Raw genomic sequence first — 25,545 nt, 5'->3', positions numbered from 1 at the left:
TTTTTTTTTTGTGTTTTCTGCTTTTTCGTTTCATTGTTTAGATAATTATGTTTTGAAATACTACACATTTTAAATGTAATCATTCAACCTACTATAAACATTTACACACTATTGGTGATTTTAATGTAAATAGAAAGTTGCCATTTGTGTCTAATTATGCACAACACACAACATTAATTAATTAATTAATTAATAAGAGTTTACTAAGAGTGTAGGTGTATATGTATTTTTTAATTCGGGACAAAATAACAAGATAAAGAGAACAGAGACAACAATAATATAATATAATATAATATCCTATAACTTAAATTACTCTTCTTCTTCTTCTTCTTCTTCTTCTTCTTCTTCTTTTGGCTGCTCCCATTAGGGGTTACCACAGCGGATCATCCGTCTCCATAACCCCCCTGTCCTCTACATCTGCCTCTTTCAAACCAACTACCAGCATGTCTTATCTTACCATATCCATAAACCTCCTCCTTGGCCTTCCTCCTTCCTCAGTAGCTCCATCCTCAGCATTCTCCTACCGATATACCACATGCCCCTTCTCTGCATATGTCCAAACCATCTTAATCGGGCCTCTTTCACTTTTGGAAACTTAATGTTTCCAAAACATCCTACATGCATGGTCCCTCTAAAAAACTGGTTACTAATTCTGTCCATCCTCGTCACTCCCAATGAAAACCTAAGCATCTTCAGCTCAGCCACCTCCAGCTCCAGCTGCACCTCCTGTCTTTTTGTCAATGCCACTGTCTCTAAACCATACATCATCGCAGGTCTCACCACAGTCCTATAAACTTTCCCTTTCACTCTTGCAGCTATCGTACTATTACAAATCACCCCTGCAACTCTTCTCCACCCTCTCCACCCACTTCACCCTGCCTGCACTCTTTTCTTCACTTCTCTAACACATTCTCAATTACTTTGCACTGTTGACCAAAGGTACATAAACTCCTCCACTTTCTCTAACCACACCACTCCACTGCCCTTCCTCTCATTTACACACATGTACTCTGTCTTACTCCTACTGACTTTAATTTGCCTTCTCTCCAGCGTGTACCTCCACCTCTCCAGGCTCTTCTCAACCTGCTCCCTACTCTTGCCACAAATAACAATATCATCTGCAAACATTATAATTCATGGAGACTTCTGTCTGACCTGGTCTGTCAACCTGTCCATCACCATTCCAAACAGGAAAGGGCTCAGATCCTTGATGCAGTTCAGCCTCCAACTTAACCCAGTCTGTAGTTCCTACTGCACACTTCACTGCTTTCACACTGTCCTCATACATGTCCTGCACCACCTCACATACTTCTATGCCACACCAGACTTCCTCATACAATACCACAACTCCTTTCTCGACACCCTGTCCTACGCTTTCGCTAAATCCACAAACACACAATGCAACTCCTTCTGACCTTCTCTGTCTTTTTCCATCAACATCATCAGAGCAAATATTGCATCTGTAGTACTCTTGCTCAGCATTAAACCATACTGCTGCTAACGGATGGTCACCTCTTCTCTCAGCCTGGCTTCCTCTACTCTTTCCCATAACTTCATGGTGTGACTCATCAACTTAATTCCCCTGTAGTTACTGCAGGTCTGCACATCTCCCTTATTCTTAAAAATCAGTACCTGCACACTCCTTCTCCATTCCTCAGGCATCCTCTTACCTAGAATCTGGTTAAACAATCTGGTTAAAAACTCCACTGCCAAGCCTCCTACGCATCTCCATGCTTCTACTGGTAAGTCATCTGGGCCAGCCTCCTCACTCTCTGTCCATATAATCTCTGTTCTCACTTCCTCCTTGTTAATCCTATCCACTTTCTGCTCCACCTTCTCCACGTCATCCAACCTTCTCTCCATCTCTCGCTCTCGCTCTCTCTCTCTCTCTCTCTCTCTCTCTCTCTCTCTCTCTCTCTCTCTCTCTCACACATTTCTGAAGTAGTTGCCCATCCAGCACCTCTTTAGCACCACCAAGCCACTGTCTGACCTCTTTCCTGAATCGCACACTACAGTCTTCCTCTTTCAGTTTTCACCATCTTACTCTTTTTTCAGTCCTCACTCTCCTCCTCTTCCCCTTCCCCTCCATAGCCATCCTACAGACCACCATCCGATGCTGTCTAGCTACACTATCCCCTGCCAACACCTTACAATCTCCAATCTCCTTCAGGTTGCATCTCCTACATAGAACATAGTCCACCTGTGTGCACCTTCCTCCACTCATATATTTCACCCTATGCTCCTCCTTTTTAAAATATGTATTCTCTACTGCCATTTCTGTTTAGCAAAATCCACCACCATCTGCCCTTCCACATTTCTCTCATTAAGACCATACCTTCCCATCACTTCATTATCTCTGTTCCCTTCACCTACATGCCCATTGATGTCTGCCTAAATCACCAATCGTTCATTCCTAGGTACACTCTCTAGCACTTAATTAAACTCCAGAATTGTACCTTCTCGTCCATCTCACAATCCAATTGTGGGGCATAGCCACTGATGACATTTATCATCACCCCTTCAACTTTCTGCTTCACGTACACTCTTTCTTCAGGATTACACCTACACCATTTCTCTTTCCATCCACACCTGGCCTTACTCCCTTTTCACTTGGTCTCCTGAACACACAACATATCTACCTTTCTCTGCTCCATCATATCAGCTAACTCTCTCCCTTTACCAGTCATAGTACAAACATTTGAAGTACCAACTTTAACCTCCACTCTCCTACACTTCACCTTTCCCTGCAGTCTCTGTAGATGTCTTCCTCATCTCTGTCTCCTCCTTTAGCCAACATTAGCCTAATTTCCTCCTGTACTTGTGGCTGTCATTGGTAACCCAGGAATGAAATTCTGTGTTGTGATCCCCATATTTGATTTAGCACATGTTTTATGCTGAAAGCCCTTTTCAACGCAACCCTTCCCATTTATTCAGGCTTGAGACTGACACTAAGAGTGCACTGGCTTGTGCAACCCTTATGGCTGTTTTGTGGAGTCATTTCCGGGATGCCTATGTAAATCATTTTACAGGGCTGGGCTTGTCAGTAAAACGCATGAATTGACTGCTTGACAGGTGAAAAAATATTGACTTATACTCCCATTAACTGATGATCCAAGCTTTTGGCTATATAAGGTTGTACAAGGGCAACATCTGAAGCATAGGAAAAAAAGTATTTGTCTTTTGATGGAGAATTGTTGAAAAAGCTATCTTGTCTGACAGCAAATAATTATTAATAGAAACTGTGTATGAGTAATGATTTCCAGCTTTCTGTCTCAAAGATTTAGCTCCCGCACGAATGAAAGCCATACTGTAATACTGTATTAAATGGCATTTAAAGTGAAAAGAAACTGAAACTATTCTGACTGATTATGCATATCTCCTCCTATATATTAGCTCTTACCTCCGTATGCCTGTAGCTCCTATTCATTTCCATTTTGCTTCAGACGAGTATCTCATGTAAGTCTGTTTTCATGTTACATTTACTGTAATTTTATAGCACTTTTTCTTTGTGACCTTAGTATTTTAAAGTTCTGCCTGGGTAAAGACTTATAGAAAGTTAAACATGTTATGATCACTAAAATACCTTATTATTCTTAAAGTGTATGTCTATATCTGGTAATTCAAATGAATGTCTTAACATTATATAAGTTAAAAAGAAAAGTTAATAAATAGAGAAAGAGGTTTTGACTAATTTAAAACCACATTGTAAAGATTTTTGTCTTTTTAATAAGTTTTATTTTCCTATATGTACCATCTAAGTTTTAAAATACAAGACACACTTTATGATCAAAAGTATGTGGAGAGTTCAGTGATTCCAAACCTTCCACCTTTGCCATAATTAAATTTCTAAAATTTCTGCCCTGTTAGATCTGTGTAGGTCAGTGGTGGATGAAGTAAACAAACCATGTACTTGAGTAAATGTAGATATACAGCGGTGTGAAAAGCGCCCATTCCTGTTCCTCCATTTGTTTTGCATGTTTTCACACTTTAATGTTTTTAGATCATCAAACTAATTTAAATATTAGTAAAAGATAACACAAGTGAACACAACATGTTGTTTTTAAATGAAGGTTTTTATTATTTAGTGGAAAACAAAATCCAACACTACATGGCCCTGTGTAAACAAGTGTTTGCCCCTAAACCTAATAACTGGTTGGGTCACCCTTGCAGCAACTGCAGTCAAGCGTTTGCAATAACTTGTAATGAGTCTGTTACAGCGCTGTGGAGGAATTTTTGTCCACTCATCTATGCAGAATTGTTGCAATGCAGTAATTTGTTATTTAAGTGCAGTAACGTATTACATTTACTATTAATGTGAAAAGCATGCATCTAGGAAAAACACCATCTCAGCAGTAAACAATACAAACTAACAGGGCAGGAAAATGAGTGTATTATGTGGGTCACTTTACTCTGAACTCTGGAGTAGGGGAAACGTGTTCTCTTGTGTGGTCATTACATTATCTGTGACAATAATTGACAAATCTGGGTTTATCGGATGCCATAACGCACTATATAGTGTGCATAGAGCCACCGGTACAATTTGGATGTGGATATTAAAGGATATATATCTGCCTATTCTGCCTCATTCTCCCACTGAAGGTTAATGTTAACGCTAAAACATACAATGACATTTTAGGCGATTGAATGCATTCCAGTTTGTGGGGAAGGCACATCCTTGTTTTACCTTATTTATGGTTAAATGGTTTGATGAGTTTGTGTGAGGGAACTCTAGTGGCCTTCACAGATTCCTGAACAACAAATTTGGAATAAAGTGGAACGACAACTGGAAATCAGACCTTCTTGCCTAACATCAGTGCCTGAACATTACAAATGCTCTTTGAATGAATAGGCACAACTCAATACCCATGATACTATAATAACATGTCCAACAAGTTTGTATACATTATAAGTAAGTAAGTTATAGTCTTGAAATTTATCTCTAATTGTGCCTCTGTGCCTAACAGATTTTACACTGTAAAATCAGAAAGTACAGTATCGTGTTGTCCTTGTTGTGTACACTTTCTTATCACAGTTATCAAGCATATGTAGAACATCTCCAGCTAAACATTCCCCTGAAGCTCAATATTTTAATGCTTTAATTCTGTCCTTTTTTTCTGAGTAAAAATAGAATTGGAATTTTATTTAGTAATGTCTGCAGGTTCATTCATCTAAAGTTTATTTTGGATGTTGACTGGATTTCTGTTAAGCTTATGAAAAACAATTTATCTATGTTTGTAGACAGAAACTGTGATTTTGTTTTTTAAATATTACACCAAAATCTTGTAAAGCAAAATAATAACAGGAAAGAATAATTTAGCCCACATTGATAAAGTTTAAATTATTAACCAGTTAAAACCAAGATTCGAGAAAGAACCTTATAGAAGCTAGGTTGCAATCAGTGTAGCAATAAACATATAAAATATGTGTGTACATTATGGACTAACAAGAGATTTTGAATACTTGTTAGTGTTCCTGGGGGTTATAATAATAATAATAATCATCATCATCATCATCATCATCATCATAATCTTTATAATGATCTTTCTGTAGTTAGTACTCACTTTAAACAGTGAATTTATTTTCTATCATGCAAAATCATAGCTTCAACTGACCTTTCAAAATGGTGCGAAGCCCACCTCTAAAGAAACTGAGAGATGATGAAATGGAAAGTTTAAGATCACCAGATTTTCCTCCAGATGCTATCCAGGAGAAGCTACCCTGCAATAAAGGTAAGAATATGAAAAAAATGCTTAGATGTACACACATTATTATATATAGTAAACACACAGTTTAGGATATAAAATCCTTTGTTCAATTAGGATCAAACTTTTAAAGTTGTGACTTTGAATATGTTGTGTAGATTAATATGAATTTATGTATAGCAACAAACAGTTGGTGCCACAACAGCTGGATCTGCGTCATGTAGACAATGTAATATAAAAAAATGCACATTTTTGTAATTGCTAGAATTTTCAAAGTTTTAGTAGTTTTTATATTTCCTCCATATAAATTTACAATCTTTTTTTAAAGGTGGCCCTGTAGTAGAAGGTACTATCTCTCATGAACTTGACCGATTGATCAGGCAGCGAGGCCGAGACTTACGGCTACGCCAGGCTGACCGCCAGGCTGCTGTGAAACTGGTCAATAATCTGAGAAAGGATTTATTAAAATTCCTGAAGGAAAATGATGAACAACCTTTTTTCAGGGATGTTTCTGTTCTCAATAGTGGAAGCTACTATGAATTAGTGAAGGTAAACAAAACAAACTTTGAGACTTTGTTCTGTCTGATGTGTAAACAAAAAAGAAGCAAAAAGTATTCAGTTTAATTACACTTTACAATTTCATTGAAGGAAACTGATTAAAATTACCATTTTAATATTACAAAACCCAGACACAGAGACTGACTTTGGTTGAGTAAATATGACATTTTAGGTTATTTAAGTCATTTTAGGAGGACGGGTTCCAAAGAACAGTATCTAATTAACAGTGTGAAACAAGTCTTCTGTACACTGTCAGGACTGTCTTTCGAACATATGCTCTATAAATGTGGATTGATAAAAAGGGACATATGAAAATCATTGTATTAAAACCTTATATTTAATTAAACATTTAGCTATAATCCATAAGTAATGAAATACAATTTTTCTTTCATAAATTCAACCATAAAAATGAATAATAAACTTTTCTTATAATAATTCTTCTTGGTTTGTTTTAGATTAATAAACCCGATGAGTTTGACATCATGTTAAAGCTTAAAACACCCCGAATTGAGTGGAAAAAGCTAGATAAACATAATGGGCTTTTTTATTCAATTTCCCTTTGCCGACCTCCACGTGGTGAAATCCGAGCCTTCCTCTTAGAGGATGGACTCACTATCTCAGCCTCAAAAATAATGAATGAAATGCACCATCTGGTTCAGAAATTCATCAAACTGCATAAAGGTAATATAATTTAATTGTTTTTCTTTCCATACTACTACCGTTGTTCTAGAAATTGAATACCCAGTCCAGCATAAAGTACAATAAACATTATTCAAGACAATCTCGTTAATTATCAATAACAATGAACTCTTCATTATGGTCACATACAGGCCACAATACTAAAAGAATATTCATTGGTTTAATTTGGTGGTTTGTGCAAGAACAGTTTTAGTGATGCAATGATTCTTAAAGACTTTATCTTTATATTTAGGTGTACAGTACTTTCAAGTTAAATATAAATATATAACATTTTATTTGAATATTTTATTTTATTAATGTATAAAATTACTTTTACATTACTCATTTCTAATGAGTATGACTTGCATAAATGAGTAGGTGTACACATTTTGTAAACATGTCAATATTTGGAATTATTTAAATGTATGTTTTAAGCTTCAGTGCCTGCTGATGAAGGTCACTGGGTGGTGTGCAGGAAAAAGATAAATTCTCCAGCTGTGACTCTGGTATTCCAGGATGCAAAAGAGGGTGCAGAAATATTGTCTATGGATATTGTTCCTAGTCTTGAGGTGCCACAAGGCTGGCCAAAAGATGCACGAGCTGGCCCGGATGTGGACAACTGGCTTGGGAAGAACAATCGGCGCAAATTTGTCGGAGAGCCTGTTTACTTTGTCCCAAAGAGACCCAAAACACGAAACCTCACAGCTGTTGAAAAAGGTTCTAATTAGGAAACAGACAAACTTTACAAAATAGCTCAAGTTAAACACTTTAGAATTTGAAAATCAGTAAGAAATGATTATATGTAACCTGAGAAATATTCACATGTTAGAATGTACATCTCAGTAAAAACAAGCCTTTTATGAATCACACATGTTAGGTAATTGTAGCAGTTAATACCTATGCACTGAAAATGCTAATATCTGTTTTCTTACTAAATTATTCGCTAATACTTTAATATAGAACTTTTTTAGAGTCACATTAGAAATACATATTAGTGCACAAATAAAATGTGTTTTTGATGTTTTATAGAACACTTGCTTCATGTTTTAAATTTAATTAGCAATAGTGTGTAAAGTGCAATCAAATGTATAAAAGAAAAACTTAACTTACTCGAAAACCTTTTAGTGGCAGTCAATATTCAGCCCATTACAAAATGTACTGTTCTTAGGCTCTGTGTGATTGCTGATAAAATGAATTATGGTTTTATTTGCAGAGAGCTGGAGAATATCATTCTCTCATATTGAAAAAGAGATGATTCGGTACCATGGCAACAAAAAGACATGCTGTGAGAATAAACAAAATGAATGCTGCCGGTAAGAGAATAAGCATGAAATATGTGTTTTTTTCAACAGTTTGAACATGTAGTTTCATTTTAATTATATTCTTAACCGTCGTTCTCTTTTAGAAAACTGTGTCTGCGGCTCCTCAAGAGCCTGCTTAAGGGACTTAAGGAGAAATACCCTAAAGAGCTTGAACCTCTATGCTCCTACCATGGGAAAACTGTTTTCTTTTACAACCTCTGTGAGAGATTTGAAGACTCACTGTGGACACCTGGCCAACTCTCAGTCTGCTTTGTGAAACTTCTGTGGCACTTTGAGCATGCTGTAAAAGATGGCTCGCTTCCCCACTTCTTTGTTCCAGACCACAATCTGTTTTCTCCATCCAGTTTCCCTAAGCGTTCTCTCCGGTTTCTAGGCAATGCTTTGCGAGAGCAAATAGAGTCAGGGCTTCCTCTTTTAAAGGTCCAAAATCCAGTACATTCTGCCATTGAACTGCAGCCTCAACCTATCACACTTACAGTACAAAAATGTGGCGCTGTGGCAAGTGGAAGCAGCTATTTCAGAAAAATGCTGACTGTAGCTTGTGCTGTTATGTTTTTGGCCACCGTTCTTGCATTTTATGTAAAACCATAACAACTACATTTAGTGTAGATGGCATTGCAATACTGTTAATGCTATTTAAAATAAGTCATTTTAAAACAATGGAATCAGCTTTAAAAAAAACCACATTTTTTTTTACGTGTGTTATGTTTTAAATAAATATATTTTTTTACTTATGTGCAATTAAAGGGTTTTTAAGGTTTTTTTAAACTGCTTTTTTATTGTCATGGCAGCACAGTGGAGCAGTGTCTAGAGTTGTGGCCTCACGGCTCTTGGATTCTCAACCTGCATGGTATTTCTGTAGGTTTTATCCGTGTTTATGTGAGTTTCTTCCCCATCCCAAAAACATACCAGTATGGGTTTGGTAACTCTAATGTATGTAAATGGACTGGCATCTCATTCAAGGTTCTCAAAATAAGTTCCGGTTTTTACCATAACCCTAAAAAGAATAAATTATATTTATTTTTAAATTACTAGTCTGAAAAAAAATCTGTTTCATCTTCATTTTATGTGAATCTATGTATAATAAGTAAATTGTTTGATTGCCTGATTTATGTACTACTAATGTAGTGTTTATTATATCTTGGTCACCATAAAAGTGATATTAATTTCTTGCTACACTAATAACTGTGGAATTAAAAATAAAACCACCTTTTTTTCTTTTTGTAAGGTATTTTCTACCTGTTTTTAATGGACTTGTAATATCTTTGTTTGATTGAAAACAATGGCACGTAGTTGATGCCACAAAAATAATAATATTGTTAATTTTTATTGCTACAATTGTAATGACACACAACACTATAATCAGAATTAGAATCACATTTATTGTCTAGTACAACTGGTTGTATGTACAAGGAATGTATAGATTTATGAAGTTAAGGTGTACTGCTGCTATAAAACTATGAAATCTTAAAATAAAATAATAAAGACACTGCCTGTACAATTGTACAGTGTCTGTAAAAGTGAGGCAGTGCAAATGAAATTATTCTCCAATTAAGTTCAAAGGTGCAGGGAAGCAATGTATTATAGCGTAATACAGTACAGTGGTGTGAAAAAGTGTTTGCCCCCTTCCTGATTTCTTATTCTTTTGCATGTTTGTCACACTTTAATGTTCCAGATCAGCAAACTAAGTTAAATATTAGTAAAATATAACAGAAGTGAACACAAAATGCAGTTTTAAATGAAGGTTTTTATTATTAAAAGAAAATCTAAAATGACATTGCCCTGTGTGAAAAAGTGTTTGCCCCCCTGTTAAAACTGTGGTTTATCACACCTGAGTTCAATTTCTCCAGCCACACCCAGGCCTGATTACTGCCACACCTGTTCACAATCAAGAAATCTCTTAAATAGGACCTGCCTGACAAAGTGAAGTAGACCAAAAGATCGTTAAAAAGCTAGACACCATGCAGAGAGCCAAAGAAATTCAGAAACAAATGAGAGTAATTGAGTATCATTCTGGAAAAGGTTATAAAGAAATTTCTAAAGCTTTGGGATTCCAGCGAACCACAGTGAGAGCCTTTATTCACAAATGGCAAAAACATGGAACAGGGGAGAACCTTCCCAGGAGTGGCCGGCCGACAAAATTACCCTAAAAGCAAAGAGACGACTCGTCCAAGAGGTCACAAAAGACCCCAAACAACATCCAAAGAACTGCAGGCCTCACTTGCCTCAGTTAAGGTCAGTGTTCATGACTTCACCAAAAGAAAGAGACTGGGCAAAATGGTCTGCATGGCAGAGTTCCAAGACAAAACCGCTGCTAAGCAAAAAGAACATAAAGACTAGTCTCAGTTTTGCCAGAAAACATCCTGCTGATCTTTTGATGAGACTTTTAGGAAAATACTTTGTGGACTGAAGAGACAAAAGTTAAACTTTTTGGAAGGTGTGTGTCCCATTACGTCTGGCGTAAAAGTAACACCGCATTTCAGAAAAAGAACATCATACCAACAGTAAAATATGGTGTTGGTAGTGTGATGGTCTTGGGCTGTTTTGCTACTTCAGGGCATGGAAGACTTGCTGTGATAAAAGAATCATAAATTCTGCTGTTTACCAAAAAATCCTGAAAGAGAATGTCCGGCCATCTGTTCGTGACCTCAAGCTGAAGCGAACTTGATCCAAAACACACCAGCAAGTCCACCTCTGAATGGCTGAAAAAAAAAATTAAGACTTTGGAGTGGCCTAATCAATGTCCTGACCTGAATCCTAATGAGTTGCTGTTGCTGCTATGATCTCCACAGCGCTGTAACAGACTCATTGCAAGTTATTGCGAATGCTTGATTGCAGTTCTTGCTGATAAGGGTGGCCCAACCAGTTATTAGGTTTAGGGGGCAAACACTTTTACACACAGGGCCATGTAGTTTTGGATTTTGTTTTCCCTCAATAATAAAAGCCTTCATCTAAAAACTGCATGTTGTGTTCACTTGTGTTATCTTTTACTAATATTCAAATTAGTTTGATGATTTGAAACATTAAAGCATGACAAACATGCAAAAAAATAAGAAATCAGGAAGGAGGCAAACACTTTTTCACACAACTGTATGTATGAACTCAATGATGCAGGTGTAGAAGCACACCATTTTTTACTTTGGTAGGTTGGAATTCTTCAGCTGTCACAAGAAGTACAACCTCTGGTGTGTGTGAACTGATGTTCAGGTTCCCTGTGAGATCCTTTTAGTGAGATTATAGTTTCCAGGAAGCAGAAAGTTTGCAGGACTCCTACAATGTCAACAGCGAAGTCGTACAGTATAATAGTACAGGGTGGAACTCTTTCTCTTTAGTTTTTCACCATCACCAGATAGTTGATTTCCCACCTGTAGGCAGACTCATCCCCTGCAGAGATAAGCCAAATTAGAGATGCGTCCTCCGCAAACTTTTAAAGACTGGTGACTAGACATGCAGCAGCGGTATACAGAAAAGATGAACGAACACTGTGTAGCTATATATAAACATTTAACACTGTAGCTATATATAAACATTTAAAGTTGTATCTAAACCATTCAACATATAGTTTTCAATATACAACAAGATACAATATATACTTAATAACTTAATGTCATTCTTCCCTTTTTTTAAATGTTGTTTTGGGTGTTTGTAATATTATAAACAGACAGGAGACAGGAGGGAAAGCGGGAGATGGAGGTAGCAGAGGAGTTACTTGGTGAATTTGAGAGAGGCAGATTTAGAGGACAGGGTACGATGGAGAAGGATGATCCGCTGTGGCGACCCCTAATGGGAGCAGCCGAAAGTAGAAAATCTAAACATCAGAGTAACTTAATCTGTTTTTTCTTAAATGTTGTATTTTTATTTATTTATTAAATATAAAATTTTTTAAGAAAGCAGTGTGTGTATTATTAAAAAAAGCTAATTAATACAATACCTAATATTCTATTCTATTCTATTCTATTCTATTCTATTCTATTCTATTCTATTCTATTCTACATGTTGATTATTATATATTTGTGTCATGTTTCTGTGCGACAATAATGTAGGAACGTTATACCGCGAGCAGTGTGTTTTGGCCGACTCATTTTTAGGTGAACACGCTGTTATAAATGCTCTGCGCCGGAAGCGTAACGTCCTCTTCTAGCGATCCAACATGGCGGTGAGTGCATACGATATATTAATGAAAACGGTGTACAGTTGAAATCTAAAAACATCGCCTTGTTCCAGTGGTATTTTAGGGCCATCTGTGATTCCCCGTGTAGAGTTTTATTTACCCTACGATAATCTGGTTATATCTGAGGCGAAAGTGATAGAATGTGAGCGATAATAAATGTTTAGCAGTTAGCTTTCCAGTTATCCGGTGCTCCTAGTGAGCGAGTGGCTGAAGCTGAGACCCGAGGCTCCATACATGTGTTTTGTATCGCTGAAAATGTTACGGAACAGTTATTCATTTGTAAACGGATACTTTTGTAGAACTTTCTGAAGCAGTAACTTGTAAATTAGGGTCATTTTATGTAGCTGGAGCTGGTAGCTGAAGTGGATGTCGTGGATATGTCCGGACATGCTTGGTACAGGTTTATAGTAACTTTAAATGCTTGTGTGTTAAAACGTTGACATTCCTTTAATATTTCAATGTCGAAAGAGCCATTTATGATCTGTAGCCAGTAAGAATCCTAGTTGTAGGTTGGCCTGTGGAGTCTTACGAGGGTGATTGTTCATTAATGATCATGAAGTTCAGTGTTGTGAAGAATGGCAGCGTGTGCACACAGGAACTACTAGATATGTCTGTTAAACCAGGTTGTTTTTATTTTGCAGGACCACAGTGAGAAGAAGGAGAACCCCATGAGGGAGCTGCGTATTCGCAAACTGTGCCTGAACATCTGTGTTGGTGAGAGTGGTGACAGACTGACCCGTGCTGCCAAGGTGCTGGAGCAGCTCACAGGCCAAACTCCTGTCTTCTCTAAAGGTGAGCAAATTTAATTTATGTACTTTTCTGGGTCATGGTTTATTGTGTGTTCAACATCGCATTTAATATTTTGGAAACCATTTCTCCCCCACAGCCCGCTACACTGTGAGATCCTTTGGTATCCGCAGAAATGAAAAGATTGCTGTCCATTGCACTGTTCGTGGTGCCAAGGCTGAGGAGATCCTGGAGAAGGGGTTGAAGGTGAGAATGTATCAGCTGTTCTGTTTGTTTGACTAGTTGTTGTTGTAAGATTCTTTGCAATTTTCTCAATAGTTCGCATGGTCATTTATACTTCATAAATACAAGTTATACGTTAGTGGTTGAAGTAAATAGGATATTAATGGAGTCAATGACCAAAATTTTTAAATATTGAGACTGACAGTTTGGTCATCCAGCATTCTGGATGGATTTGGATGAGTTTTTCATGGTCCTTAATGAAGCTGCATGTACTCAAAGCCAAACGTCTTGTTGATGCACAAATACAAATGGTTATTCCTAAACATTTGCGAGATTTAGTAGATATTTGGTTGGTTGCAGTGATATTTATGTAACTTGGAAAAGTTAAATAATTTGTTCTACTTAGCTATGCTAGAGATTTGCTACTTAGCAAATATCAGCTATGAGTGCACAGTGTTTTATTATGGAAAATGAAAACTTGATTTGCTTATTTAAGAATGACACCACAAATTATTGTTAAATGTAATGTTATTGAACAGCAATGTAATAACTTGATTACCAGACAGACATTTTCTCATTGATTTCTCTGGAAGGTTAATAATATGTAGGGGAAAAGTCTTTTCCCAGAGCCAAGTTAGTTTTATCTTGAAGCGCTAATGTAGAAACACCTGTAATTTTATTTGTCCTTAAACATTTGTCTTCACATCAATGCATGTCTAGAAACATCTGTAATAAGAACAAATCTGTGTTCTTTTCTTACCCACCACTGTTCTCAAGGAAGATTTTGAGGTTTTTAATGCTCCACTAGGGGGCATAAAGGAGCAGTAAAGTCTGGATATAAGCTCACTTAGTGAACACTTGTGAATGAGAATTTTGATGAGCGAGTGCCTATTCAAGCACCAGGATTTTTTTCCATGATGCTTATATTAATACACTCTATGTTGATTCATGACAACATTCCAGTCAAGCCCCTTTTAGTTTTATAATTCAATAGTTTACAACTATTCATTTGATTTGTTGTCTGTTTTTACCCAGTTGCACATTTAAAATGTAGTTTTAAGATGTGGTTGTGTACTACACTTACTGGGTTTTGTAAACTAGTTTATTACCCAAGATTAGTTTAACAACTCTGGATTGAATAAAATTTGCTGAAATGACTGCTATTCTTTTTTCATTTTCTGCTTTATCCAGGTGCGTGAGTATGAGTTAAGGAAGAACAACTTCTCAGACAGTGGAAACTTCGGCTTTGGCATTCAGGAGCACATCGATCTGGGCATCAAGTATGATCCTAGCATTGGTATTTATGGCTTGGACTTCTACGTGGTAAGTTTGTTTTTATTTTATTATTATCTTATCACTTTAAAGTGTTGTGTTTTAATAACTGTTCTTTCTAGTGTTTCCTTTGAGGAAAAATAAGAGTAATATGCCATTAAAGGCTCACATGTTGTTTTGAGATTTGCAGCACTGTATTGTTTGGTTTTTGTCTAACTAGCAAATCTAGTAAAAAGTTCTTGATGTACTTTGTTCTTGTGCTTCCTTATCAAAGGTTCTGGGCAGACCCGGCTTCAGCATTGCCGACAAGAAAAGGAAAAGGGGGCGCATTGGCTTCAGGCACCGCATCCGCAAGGAGGAAGCCATGCGTTGGTTCCAGCAAAAGGTATGTTTAAGGGCATCATTTTATTCATTGGCCTTTCTTTACGAAATATTTTTAAAACTGGCACATTTGTTTCAATGTAAAAAAAAAAAAAAAAAAAAAAAAAAAACAGTGAAGAGAACCTATTTAGGGTTTCTTTTCTTATTTTTTTTAATGTTGGTTCTACTTTTTTTTTTTTTTTTCTGTCTTTCAGTATGATGGTGTTATCCTTCCTGGCAAGTAGAGGATTACCACTTTGTTTATAACAAATAAATAAAAGAAAAAGCCCAATTTCTCTTTCTCATGTCATTTTTTTTTTTTTAAATGAATGTTATATTTTATACCAACTGGTTTTAGTTTGTGTGAATCATATACAAATGGGGGTGAGCAAGAAAAAGGATCTTGCGATATTACGCGTGGACAATTTTATACTCCTTTTTAGACTATAATGCATCCAGTTTGCAAACAAAGTATTATATTAGTAAAACAATTAGTAAAATAAAAACTAAAATATTACATGTCGCACACAAGATTTCCCAGGATCTCGTTTCACTATGCAACATGTTGGGCTGCTCAGGTTGACCATCTCTGGAAGAGGTTTAGCACAAGTTGTGGGGCCTGAGACCGGAGTTCTCCTGTATATTGTCGTCAACATGTTCACACTTTCGCAAGTATGCCTGAGCCACTGCAATGCAAAACTCAAGGAACTGCATTATATCCTCCTTTGGTGTACTACATTCAATGCTCTCTTGATACAATAGCTGGTCGTTGGCTCATGCGAGATCCATGAACTGCACGAGAATCATCTATTTTATTTTTTTTTGTTCACTCATTCAGCAATAGCTCATCCTCCTGTCTACCAAGTCAACCTCAATCTGTAATGTCATGCTTGATTTCCTCACTAATGGCAGGGATTCTTAAGGCATTGGGCAAGAACATCCCATGTTATAACATAAGGCATGCGGGACATGAGCTTATGAGATTTTTTTTTTTTTTTTGGAGCATCAATTTTGAAGTGAAGCATTTGTGCAATTAACAATGAGTTTCATACAACTGACAATATTTTGCTCTATATAGTCCAATGGCTGCCAGCTGTGACGCTCATGCAGACTTTTATCTTTACCCTCAAACTGAACCAAGTCTGGAGTAAATGCAGAAGACTTCTAACACTTGCCACGTGTGTGTTCTGTTGGTAGACATCTGTGCTAGGTCCTAGCTCGTTAGCATTTTGCCACGCTAATGTTTATGCACAGCGCCTCTGGACGTCTGCATGCTGTGACTGTCATTTTGTCCATCAGCCCCTGGCTCACCACCAATGTCATCACCTTTACCAAGATAATGTTTACACATAGGTACTCTGGATGTCTGCATGCTGTGACGACGTTTTACATGCGCCTAAAAGGAGTTGTGGCTCACTATCACTTTCAGTACTGTTTTGCTGAGTCAATTCTGTTGAATCAGAATGTAATGAACATGTAGCTGGTTTACACCAGGACCAGTAGCATCACAGACAAATCCTCCACATCAGTTTTTATTTATTTATTTTTTAAATTCTTGATTTCAATAATTCTGCAGCGGACAAATTGTTGTGCCATAGAAATGCAGCACAGAAAAAATAACCAAAACAAACACTTTAGATTAATGTGCACCACATGCAAGAACTCCTCATTTTTTATGTAAACTGTTGGTTTCTTATCAAATCTTTCCATGTTATGTTCCCCTAGTTTTACATTTTCACTTTGCAATCTTACCATCATAAGTCCCAGTTTCCCCAAACGAGTACTTATTAATTAGCAGCATTCATTTGGTTACTATTGATAAAATTTGTCTGTGTGTCACGTTAAAGTAAATGCTATGTATACTCAAATTTTGATGAGGTTCTGTGCCTGTTCTACTTTTATGTCTGACTCCACTGTAGAGTTTCACATCTTGTTTCTACTAATCAGTGTATTGCACTTTTTCTACCACTAAATGGTGCTATAAAGTGTCTACTAATAAGCACATGTCCAACTTATGAATGAAGTATTATGTGCAGGGAACCCAAAATGTAATGTCTCCATATGAGGACGCAGGATCCCCCAAGGTTAATTACTTTAATTATTAAACTTTTTTTTTGCAGTTCACTATGATAGTAGATAAGATCAAAGTGGGTGTAATATGGCTAAACCTTGACTCGAGATAGACCTTGAGATTTCCAGTGCTCCTTCCACCATTAGCCATATAAATTGTAATGTACACTGCAACAAAGTTTTAAATTTCTAATCTCACAATAGTTATGTGATGTAAAGATAACTCAAGACATGCCTTGTTTTGATACATTTTATTGATTTAACTTTATTCAAGTGAAATGTCATCCTAGAGAATTAGAACCATATGCAACACCTACATTATGTCTCCATTCAACACAACGCAAAAGCCATAATCAGCTAGTGCCAATATAACTATAATAATGGGACCACTGCCTGTCAAATTTCCACATTACAAGTGACGATTCTTCTTAAATTCACATATCAAAAAGCTCTCTGTCTGGAACAGCATTTTCTCTCTAGGATATTCACTGGTTCTCTTAAAGATAGCAGGGCTGTGTATACATTTGGAATTTTGTCAGATGGTGATATTACAAAAAATGCAGATGTATGTTGTCCAGACAAGAAGAAATTTTATTAATCACTGGGTCAGTATTGCAAATTACTGGTTAGATGTAAAGGTGACTTCTTAGGACACAATTAAGTTTTGATATAGGTTTCACAGATTATTTTACACACACACACACACACACACACACACACACACACACACACACACACACACACACACACACACACACACACACACACACACAGCATTCAGAAAGTATTCAGACCCCCTTCACATCTTCAGTTTTATTATGTTGCTCCAATGATCTGGCCTTTATGGCAGAGTGGCTTAATGGAAGCCAAATGAAGGGCTCTCAGGCTGTGTAGAAAAAGATTGTAATATTTGACCTCAATTCTGAACATTATGCCTGAAGGAAACCAGCCACTGCTAATCACCTGCACAAAAACAACTTGGCAGTGAAGCATGATGGTGGCAGCATCATCCTGTGTGAATGGTTTTCTGCAGCAGGGACTGTGCAACTGGTCGTGGTTAAAGTAAAGCTGTATGGAGCAAAGTATCCTCAATAAAAATCTGTTCCACTGTGCTCAGGACCTACAATAACCCTAAACAAACTGGCAAGACTTCACATGAATAGCGTAAATTGAACACTTCTGGAGAGACCTAAAAATGGCTGTCCACTGGTGGTCCCTATCCAACCTGACACAGTTTAAGAGATTTGCAAAAAAGAATAGCAGGAAATGGTATGCAAACTCATACCCTAAAAAGACAAGGCTGTCATGGCTGCCAAAGGTGCTTCAGCTAAGAACTGAGTAAATAGTCTAAATACTTATGTATATCTAATTTTAAATAAGTAAAAAAAATATATATATTTTATTTATTTATTTCTGATCTGTTCTGATTTTACATTATGGGATGCTGAATGTAGATTGATGCAAAGGGGGTCTGAATACTTTCTGAATGCATGTTTTATATATATATATATATATATATATATATATATATATATATATATATATATATATATATATATAAAATGTGAGAGAAAAGAGAGAAGAGATTCATCAAAATAGATTTTTTTTTTATATTTTATGTTTTATCTAGATTTGAAATTGTTTTGAAATATGCCATTTTTATTTTTATACATAGAAAATACATAGAAGCATGTTCTCTTTTTACACAGATATTTGAACCTAATCATCTTTTTATGGGGGTGCTAAGTTTGTCTGGTCTAGTGCCCTTTAATAGACTGGATTAGCATCCATGGTATATTCTCACCTCGTACCCTGGTTTCCCAGAGAAGACTCTGGATTTACCATGACTCTGATCCAGATAAAGTGGTTACTGAATGTGAATGAATGAAAAACTAGTTGTTACATCTTTCTTCCTTGAAATTATCTTGTTTTGGTAAATAAATAGACTACAGTAAATATAAACTAAAAAAGATAGAAATGTTAATAAATTGAAAGTTGTTCATTTGTAATGAATGTCTAAAACTCAAATGTTTGTTCCATGTACTCAGCAGCTATGTTGGCCTAGACATTTTCACATTGTTAATGACTGGGCCCTATATGAGACTAAACATTCACAGCTTGATACATAATTCTGCCTTAGTGATAAAGGAGTCCTACCATATTATCTCTTTCCTTAACTTATTGACTCCTCACAGACTAGTAACTGTCTACCCATTTTTTGTTTTTCCATTTCTCTTTCCTTCTCACCACTAATCTTGGCCTCATTATTTCACCCTCTCTCATGCAGCCATGCCACCCTGTTCTTCATGGTTGGGAGTGTTACGATGTTTGCGTGAAGTGTGGCGTGGCGGTAATGCCAGAGCACAGCAGGATACGCCCACTGTGGGTTCAGGTAGCTCCTCCCCAGCTGACCAGCTGTCGGTACCTGGGTCATATCGCTGTACTGCCGCTTTGTAGCGCTTCTCAGCTTCATTCCACCCACCCACAAGATATAGCAGGTCACCTAGCGGTGCCAGACCAGCCGTGCTTACTCCCATGAGCAGGGAGGCAGCCCTGCTCCACTGACCATTCTCAGGTGAAAACACCTCTGTGATTAGCACATCTACACGCTCCCCACTTGGGCCCAGTCGGCTTCCACCCACCACATAAACTTTACCACCAAGTGTGGTGGAGCAGTGCCAGCCACGTGGCATTTCCAATTGTGCCTGCTCACTCCAGGTGTCACTTTGCACATTGTAGCAGATCACAGAGCGGGAGTAGGCGCAGTTGACATAACCACCACTTGCTAGAATGTCTCCAGAAGGTAGAACAGCACTGGCATGACAGCAGCGTGGCATATCCATGGGAGAGCGGAGCTGCCAGCTGTTGGTGGAAGGCAGGTAGCTCTCAGTAGTGGCTAGCAATCCGTCGGTGTTACGACCACCAATTGCATAAAGGCGGCCATTTGTAGCCACAAGGCTAAAGTGGGTGCGGCGCTGGCGCATGCTACTCAGATGCAGCCATGTGTTAAATCGAGGGTCATATCTGGGGAGTGGTGCATAGTGAGGAAGTCAGATTCAGGCCATTTTCAATATCAATGCTTTGCGAAACATTACAGTTAAAAATCTACCTGCAGAGAGTGCTGACAGCATGTTTGGCCTGATTTCTAGCATCGTTCTGATCTTCTCCACCTGCTACATACAAGAAACCATCCATCATGGCTACACACTGGTTGAAGCTCTTAGCAGGAAGTTGGGAAAGATGGCGCCATGAGGCAACTCCATCACGAGGGTCTCTCCATAGTACCTAGAGACAAGAATAAGAGTGAATATGATATGAAATAAGAAATATGTATTAACTATATGAGCAACTACATGAATTAACATAGGCAACTGTGAATGCAAGGCTTACTTCTCGACTCAGGGCACGCTCAGTAAGGGAGGGGCGTCCACCAATAGTTAGCAGAACAGTCTGGCTACCTCTGACCTTTGTGCGATGGGACTGTAAAGTGTTCTGTTGGTATGGCAGCAGATGGTAGTTCATGGCATCCACCAGTAGACGGTGGCACTGAGGATCATGCGTCATGCGAGCTACAGGCTGAATCTCCCGAACCAGCTCGCTGGCGGGGATAGTCTCGAATCGTACATGAGACAGTAGGTCATAAGCATGAACCTGCCTCTTTGGATCAAAGTCCAGCCACTTCATGGCCACCTGGATCCAAAACAAAGTTATAGATAAAGCTCCATATCAAAAAACGCACTTGACTTCACATATAGCATCTAGGATTCCATCAGCTCATGTTACACTAATTTTATTTCTATATAAAGTATGGAAGTATTTATATTTACTACTATTTTTAAAATACTTCTGTATCAGACACATACAGTATCTCACATGAGTGAGTACAACCTTAACATTTCAGCAACCATTTTATTATATCTTCTCAAGGGACAATAGTATAAAAATGAAACTTGTGTATTTTTTAGAGTAGTCAATGTACTGCTTGTATAGCAGTACAGATTTACTGTCCTCTGAAAGTAACTCAATATACAGCTATAAATGTCTAAATAACTGGCAACAAAAGTGAGTACACCCTAATTGAATATGCCAAAACTGTGTCCAAAGTATCAATATTGTGGCCAAGTTTCTGAGAGAAGGGCATCATGCTCTGCTTCAGAATGTCACAGTACATGTTGGAATCCATCTTCCCCTTAATTAACCACAGCTCCCCAGTACCAGGAACACTCATGCAGCCCCAGACCACCATGCTTGACTGTAGGCAAGACAAAATATTTTTGGCATTTACCAGGGCAATGCCACACATGCTGGACACCATCTGAGTTTATCTTAGTCTTATCAGACCACAGGACACGGTTTCAATATTTCATGCTCTTGTACAGGTTGTCTTCAGCAAACTGTTTCTTGTGATCCAGCTTCAGAAGAGACTTCCCTCTGGGATGATAGACCTTTCACTTCTGGAACCTCTAAAGCAATGCTGGCAACACTCGTGCTTCTGTTTTTTTAAACCAGCTTCTGAACTTGACGCACAGCACGTGGACTCGAATTCTTTGATCGACCCTTATGAGGCCTGTTCCGAGTGAAAACCTTCTTGGAAAACCTCTGTATGACCCTGGCCACTGTACTATTACTCAGCTTTAGGGTGTTACTAATCTTCTTATAGCCTCGGCCATCTTTGTGGAGAGCAACAATTCTAATTCTCAAATTTTTAGAGAGTTCTATGCCATGAGGTGCCATGTTGAACATCCAGTGGTCAGTATGAGAGAATTGTACTCAAAGGAACCAATTATAACTTCTCTAAAACAAATTTGTATGGTCCTGTCCAGTAGACAAAAACATGAACATGATGAATAGGTCATGTGGCTTTGCATGGTTAAGCGATGTTATCACTTAGGCCGGGTGTACTCACATTTGTTGCCAGCTATTTCAACAATAATGGGTGTATATTGAGTTATTTTCAGAGTACAGTAAATCTGTACCGCTATGCAAGTTGCACATTGACTACTCTAAAATATATCCAAGTTTCATTTCTATAGAAATGTCTCTTGAGAAGGTATACTCATATGGTTTCTTAAATGTGAGCGGTGTACTCATTTTCATAAGATACCATAAATAGGCTCTTCACAGCGTCTGTGAATCCCCTCCTGTATGACCTGTCTTGTCTTCCCCATTAGTATGCACAGTACTGCTATACTGTATACAGTAAAGTAAAGCAAATCCAACATGGCTACAAGTAGACAGAAGAAAGGATTTATGTTTGGTGTGATCTTACCTGGAAGGTGGTGACCTCTGAAGGCAGGATCAGACTGTCATCCTGCAGGAAAGCAGTGATCTGTTCTAGGTTGAGCTGGAAAAACTGGGGTGTCTCCGCAAACTGGGCAAAGTTTTCCAGAACAAAACGACGAGCAGAGTCCCGCACAGGGCCCAGACCATAAGCTGCCCCAATGTTCCAGATGTACACGCAGGTGTGCACATTTAACTCTACCATCAGGAAGTCCATGCACATCTGGAGAAGGTGGGGGATTTGTAGGGTACAGGCGGCAGATACCGTACAGCCAATAGTGTAGAGAGACATATGCACACGGCCAAGATAAGCAAAGGTGATCACATTGGCTAGACCTGGAGATAGATGATTAATTGATACATTTATTTGCCATTACAATGGAATGCCAGTAATAACACAAAACTCTAGATATGATGCAATTTACCCAAGGGTGATATGGTTGGCAACTCCAAGCGCTTGAGACCTGGATCCTTAGCTAGAACTTCACGCAAGTACTGGCTGACAGACGACATGACTAGCTTGTGGACATCAAAGGCCTTAGTTTTGCATGCCAGCTCCAGGTCAGTGAGGAAGCGCTCCTGTCTCATGCGGCTCAGCTCCTCAAGAAGAGCGGATCCATGCAGGGGACGAGTCATTTCCCCACCCAAGCCAAAACCCCTCTCTCCAGGCCGGATCACTGGTGGCAGGGGGATTCCATTGAGACGATTTAGTTGCTCAATGCTGAGAGGCATTTCTAGTTTTTTTACTGATGTCTCAGGCACCACTACCCCACTCTCCAACTGTACTGGCTCTGGGGTTGTCTTTTTGGGGCGGGGTGCCTTCTTCTTGGGTGCCATGCTGAGAGATAAACTAGTTTTGTTGGTTATCTATTTTAGGAGCTGATGGCAGTGATTTCAAATTTTTGATAATTTGAACAATTTGGTAAAAATTTTATTATTTTTGTTTGTTTGTTTTACAATTTTAATGTACACTTCCTGGCATGTGTTCTCAAAATAGCACTGACAGGATAAAGAAAGAGACAGACAGTGCTGATTAACTGAAGAAAATTGATGAGGTGGGTGGAAGATTGTCACACAGGACCTAGGAGAAAACACATTTTTTCATTACAAAAAGGAATTCAGAACATTACATACTTACACAACAGAATAATTGTAATCTTAAACTTAAAGAATAAGGGTGATTGGCAGATGCAAGTGGTCTCGGAGAAGAATTTGTCAGAATTGCATTCTGCTCATTTTAATCCAAACTGCATGCTGTCTGACACTGCGAAATATTATATATTCGTTAGTGAAGATAGCTAATATTTTGTCAAAGTAGTTGTTCTTTTTCTATTGTGAATTTTGTAAATAAATGGGTTCAAGCCCCAGCACCACCAAGCTGCTACTGTTGGGACCTTGAGCAAGGTCCTCAACCCTCTGTGCTTAAGAGTTGCTGTATCATTTCCTGTGTACCACTGTGTATAGTAGTTGATCATGGATGACCCTGCATTCTGACCCAAACTTCCTAACAAGTTGGGATTAACAAAGAAAGATTTTAATGTGCTGTAATGTATATGTGACAAATAAAGCCTCTTTTCTATGTTCTCTATTTTGAAAAAGCTAAATATAAAGTTTGTCAGTGACAATCTAGGAGTAAAATTTTGTTTGTGTACACACAAACCTAGTAGGAGTATGAAACCCAGGTCCAATCAAGTCAGTATCTAAAAATATCTAAAACCACAGGAGAACATGGCTCAAGCTACACTGCTTAAATTACCCTCCTACTGCCAGCTGCCTCTTCCAAGCTCCCCTGTGAATCTCCCTTATTTTCCCTTGGTTTTTCTTTTACCGCTCACTACATAAAGTTGTATAATTGTTTTCGTCCTCATATTCAGGTATGCCTTTACCATGTTTCAGGTATAGCAATATATATGTATAGCATTATATATCAGAACCAGAATTAGAATACTTTATTGATCCCATAGGGAAATTTTTGAAATGTATATGCTAAGTGTATTCATCTCCATATTACAAGAAAATATACTTTTTAAATAAATAAAAAATGTTGATCTGGACCAAAATCAGGTATGTGCTGGGCACAGTTTTCAGTGTCTTATAATTTTAGGAATATCTATTATTTTATTTGCACTCTGAGAAATAGATACCTTCTGTGTAGGTCTGCACTAAGAAGCTGGTGTCTTCGGCGACGAGACTTAACAGACTGGTTAAACAAATGACCATCATAAAATATATTACTTTGCAGGAAAGATTACATTTCTTCCACAACTTTAATAATATGTATAATCTTGGTTAATATTTGATCTATTATGTATAAATACCTTTTTTAATAATAAAGTTGGAGCACTTTATGGCTAATAGTTTTCGTGGGCTTTCAATATATGCTGCAAAAAAAAAAAAATAAAAATCACAAAATCTCTCTTGTATACTATATAATTATTAACTCAGTTTTTTAATCAAGTTGTGTGGGATAACTCCATCATTGTTATAGCTGCAGCTTGTCAGTATTGTCTCACATAACACCACAGCTGCTGCTGGCTTTGCATAGTGTGAACTGCATTTAGAGCCATCATAGAAATACACAAACACAGGGAGAAATACAGGGAGATGAGAAAATTAGAGGGAAATCGGTGGGAGAATTTAAATGAATTTTTGTTCATCTTGTCTCTAAGAAATGAATATATATAACAGTAAAGCAATTTCAAAGGTCATGGCAGAAATGACACAAATACACATATTGCATTCTACAGCATAATTACACTTACCAAGAATTTAGCAAGAATAAACACAGATAAATTGCACTCTCAAATTAAACATATAGATTTATATTGTAAAACAATTGTCCACAAAATATTTCTCAGGTAGTTTCCCAGGATTAGTACCCTATTCTGAACTGTCACTATTTATTAGAGAGATTAAAATGATAAGTGTTAGAAAGACTGGTTGGCCTGATGGAGAAAGGAACATGCAGTGGTGGGATTGGAAACAGGAATAACAGAGAAACATTATGAGGGTAAAGTGAGATGAAAAGTAATAAAGTAGGCTGAAGGTGGTTTAATGACAACAGGCAGCTGTTATATGCAGCACTTGCCTTCTGGTTGTAGGCCTACTGCCCACCACCCTCAGCCAAAGCATGCCTGCTCCTATCTTAGCCTGTTATTTATAG

At 37.7% G+C, this 25,545-nt stretch overlaps 3 protein-coding genes and 1 long non-coding RNA gene across 5 annotated transcripts in view; 2 read left to right on the top strand and 2 right to left on the bottom strand.

The window, feature by feature from the left end:
* The first annotated feature begins 3,341 nt into the window (after positions 1–3,341).
* Positions 3,342–9,565, top strand: LOC310716307 (cyclic GMP-AMP synthase). 2 transcript variants are annotated; one of them, XM_083523355.1, is made up of 7 exons: positions 3,342–3,456; positions 5,602–5,729; positions 6,031–6,251; positions 6,716–6,941; positions 7,380–7,655; positions 8,152–8,251; positions 9,052–9,565. In XM_083523355.1, the coding sequence occupies exons 2-7, from the start codon at positions 5,621–5,623 to the stop codon at positions 9,293–9,295; spliced, it is 1,176 nt and encodes a 391-aa protein (XP_083379481.1). In that variant the 5' UTR covers positions 3,342–3,456; positions 5,602–5,620; the 3' UTR covers positions 9,296–9,565. The 2 variants fall into 2 exon arrangements, with proteins under 2 accessions (XP_083379481.1, XP_083379480.1); XM_083523354.1 differs by having other exon boundaries at positions 8,344–9,565.
* Positions 9,566–12,302: 2,737 nt separating this feature from the next.
* On the top strand, positions 12,303–15,324 carry rpl11 (ribosomal protein L11). Its single transcript, XM_083524122.1, has 6 exons — positions 12,303–12,416; positions 13,073–13,223; positions 13,318–13,424; positions 14,592–14,723; positions 14,947–15,057; positions 15,248–15,324. Exons 1-6 carry the CDS (start codon positions 12,411–12,413, stop codon positions 15,275–15,277), a joined length of 537 nt encoding a protein of 178 aa, XP_083380248.1. The 5' UTR covers positions 12,303–12,410; the 3' UTR covers positions 15,278–15,324.
* Positions 15,325–18,779: 3,455 nt separating this feature from the next.
* klhl43 (kelch-like family member 43) lies at positions 18,780–23,463 on the bottom strand. Its single transcript, XM_083524058.1, has 5 exons — positions 22,808–23,463; positions 22,372–22,718; positions 20,493–20,792; positions 20,212–20,387; positions 18,780–20,126 (listed from the first exon to the last, which is right to left on the bottom strand). Exons 1-5 carry the CDS (start codon positions 23,217–23,219, stop codon positions 19,382–19,384), a joined length of 1,980 nt encoding a protein of 659 aa, XP_083380184.1. The 5' UTR covers positions 23,220–23,463; the 3' UTR covers positions 18,780–19,381.
* A 1,061-nt stretch (positions 23,464–24,524) lies between these two features.
* Positions 24,525–25,545, bottom strand: part of LOC310716725 — a 1,588-nt gene continuing 567 nt past the window's right edge. The window contains exons 2-3 of the long non-coding RNA XR_014530654.1: positions 24,701–24,763; positions 24,525–24,582 (exon numbers count right to left, since the gene is read on the bottom strand). This is a non-coding gene — a long non-coding RNA (uncharacterized lncRNA). The remainder of the gene's footprint in view (positions 24,583–24,700; positions 24,764–25,545) is intronic.

Source organism: Silurus aristotelis (assembly GCF_946808225.1).
Source record: "Silurus aristotelis genome assembly, chromosome: 21".
NCBI lineage: Eukaryota > Metazoa > Chordata > Actinopteri > Siluriformes > Siluridae > Silurus > Silurus aristotelis.
Note: the sequence above shows the minus strand (reverse complement) of the source record. Positions and strands in the feature narration are given on the sequence as shown.

Coding starts and splice junctions, on each gene's coding strand:
- LOC310716307 (XM_083523354.1), top strand. CDS start 5,621: ATGGTGCGAAGCCCACCTCTAAAGAAACTGAGAGATGATGAAATGGAA. Junction 6,942..7,379: donor ATTCATCAAACTGCATAAAG/GTAATATAATTT, acceptor TTTAAGCTTCAG/TGCCTGCTGATGAAGGTCAC. Junction 7,656..8,151: donor CCTCACAGCTGTTGAAAAAG/GTTCTAATTAGG, acceptor TTTTATTTGCAG/AGAGCTGGAGAATATCATTC.
- rpl11 (XM_083524122.1), top strand. Junction 13,425..14,591: donor TCCTGGAGAAGGGGTTGAAG/GTGAGAATGTAT, acceptor TGCTTTATCCAG/GTGCGTGAGTATGAGTTAAG. Junction 15,058..15,247: donor TGCGTTGGTTCCAGCAAAAG/GTATGTTTAAGG, acceptor TCTGTCTTTCAG/TATGATGGTGTTATCCTTCC.
- klhl43 (XM_083524058.1), bottom strand. CDS start 23,219: ATGGCACCCAAGAAGAAGGCACCCCGCCCCAAAAAGACAACCCCAGAG. Junction 20,793..22,371: donor CAGAGGTCACCACCTTCCAG/GTAAGATCACAC, acceptor TTTTGGATCCAG/GTGGCCATGAAGTGGCTGGA. Junction 20,388..20,492: donor AGCGTGCCCTGAGTCGAGAA/GTAAGCCTTGCA, acceptor TCTTGTCTCTAG/GTACTATGGAGAGACCCTCG.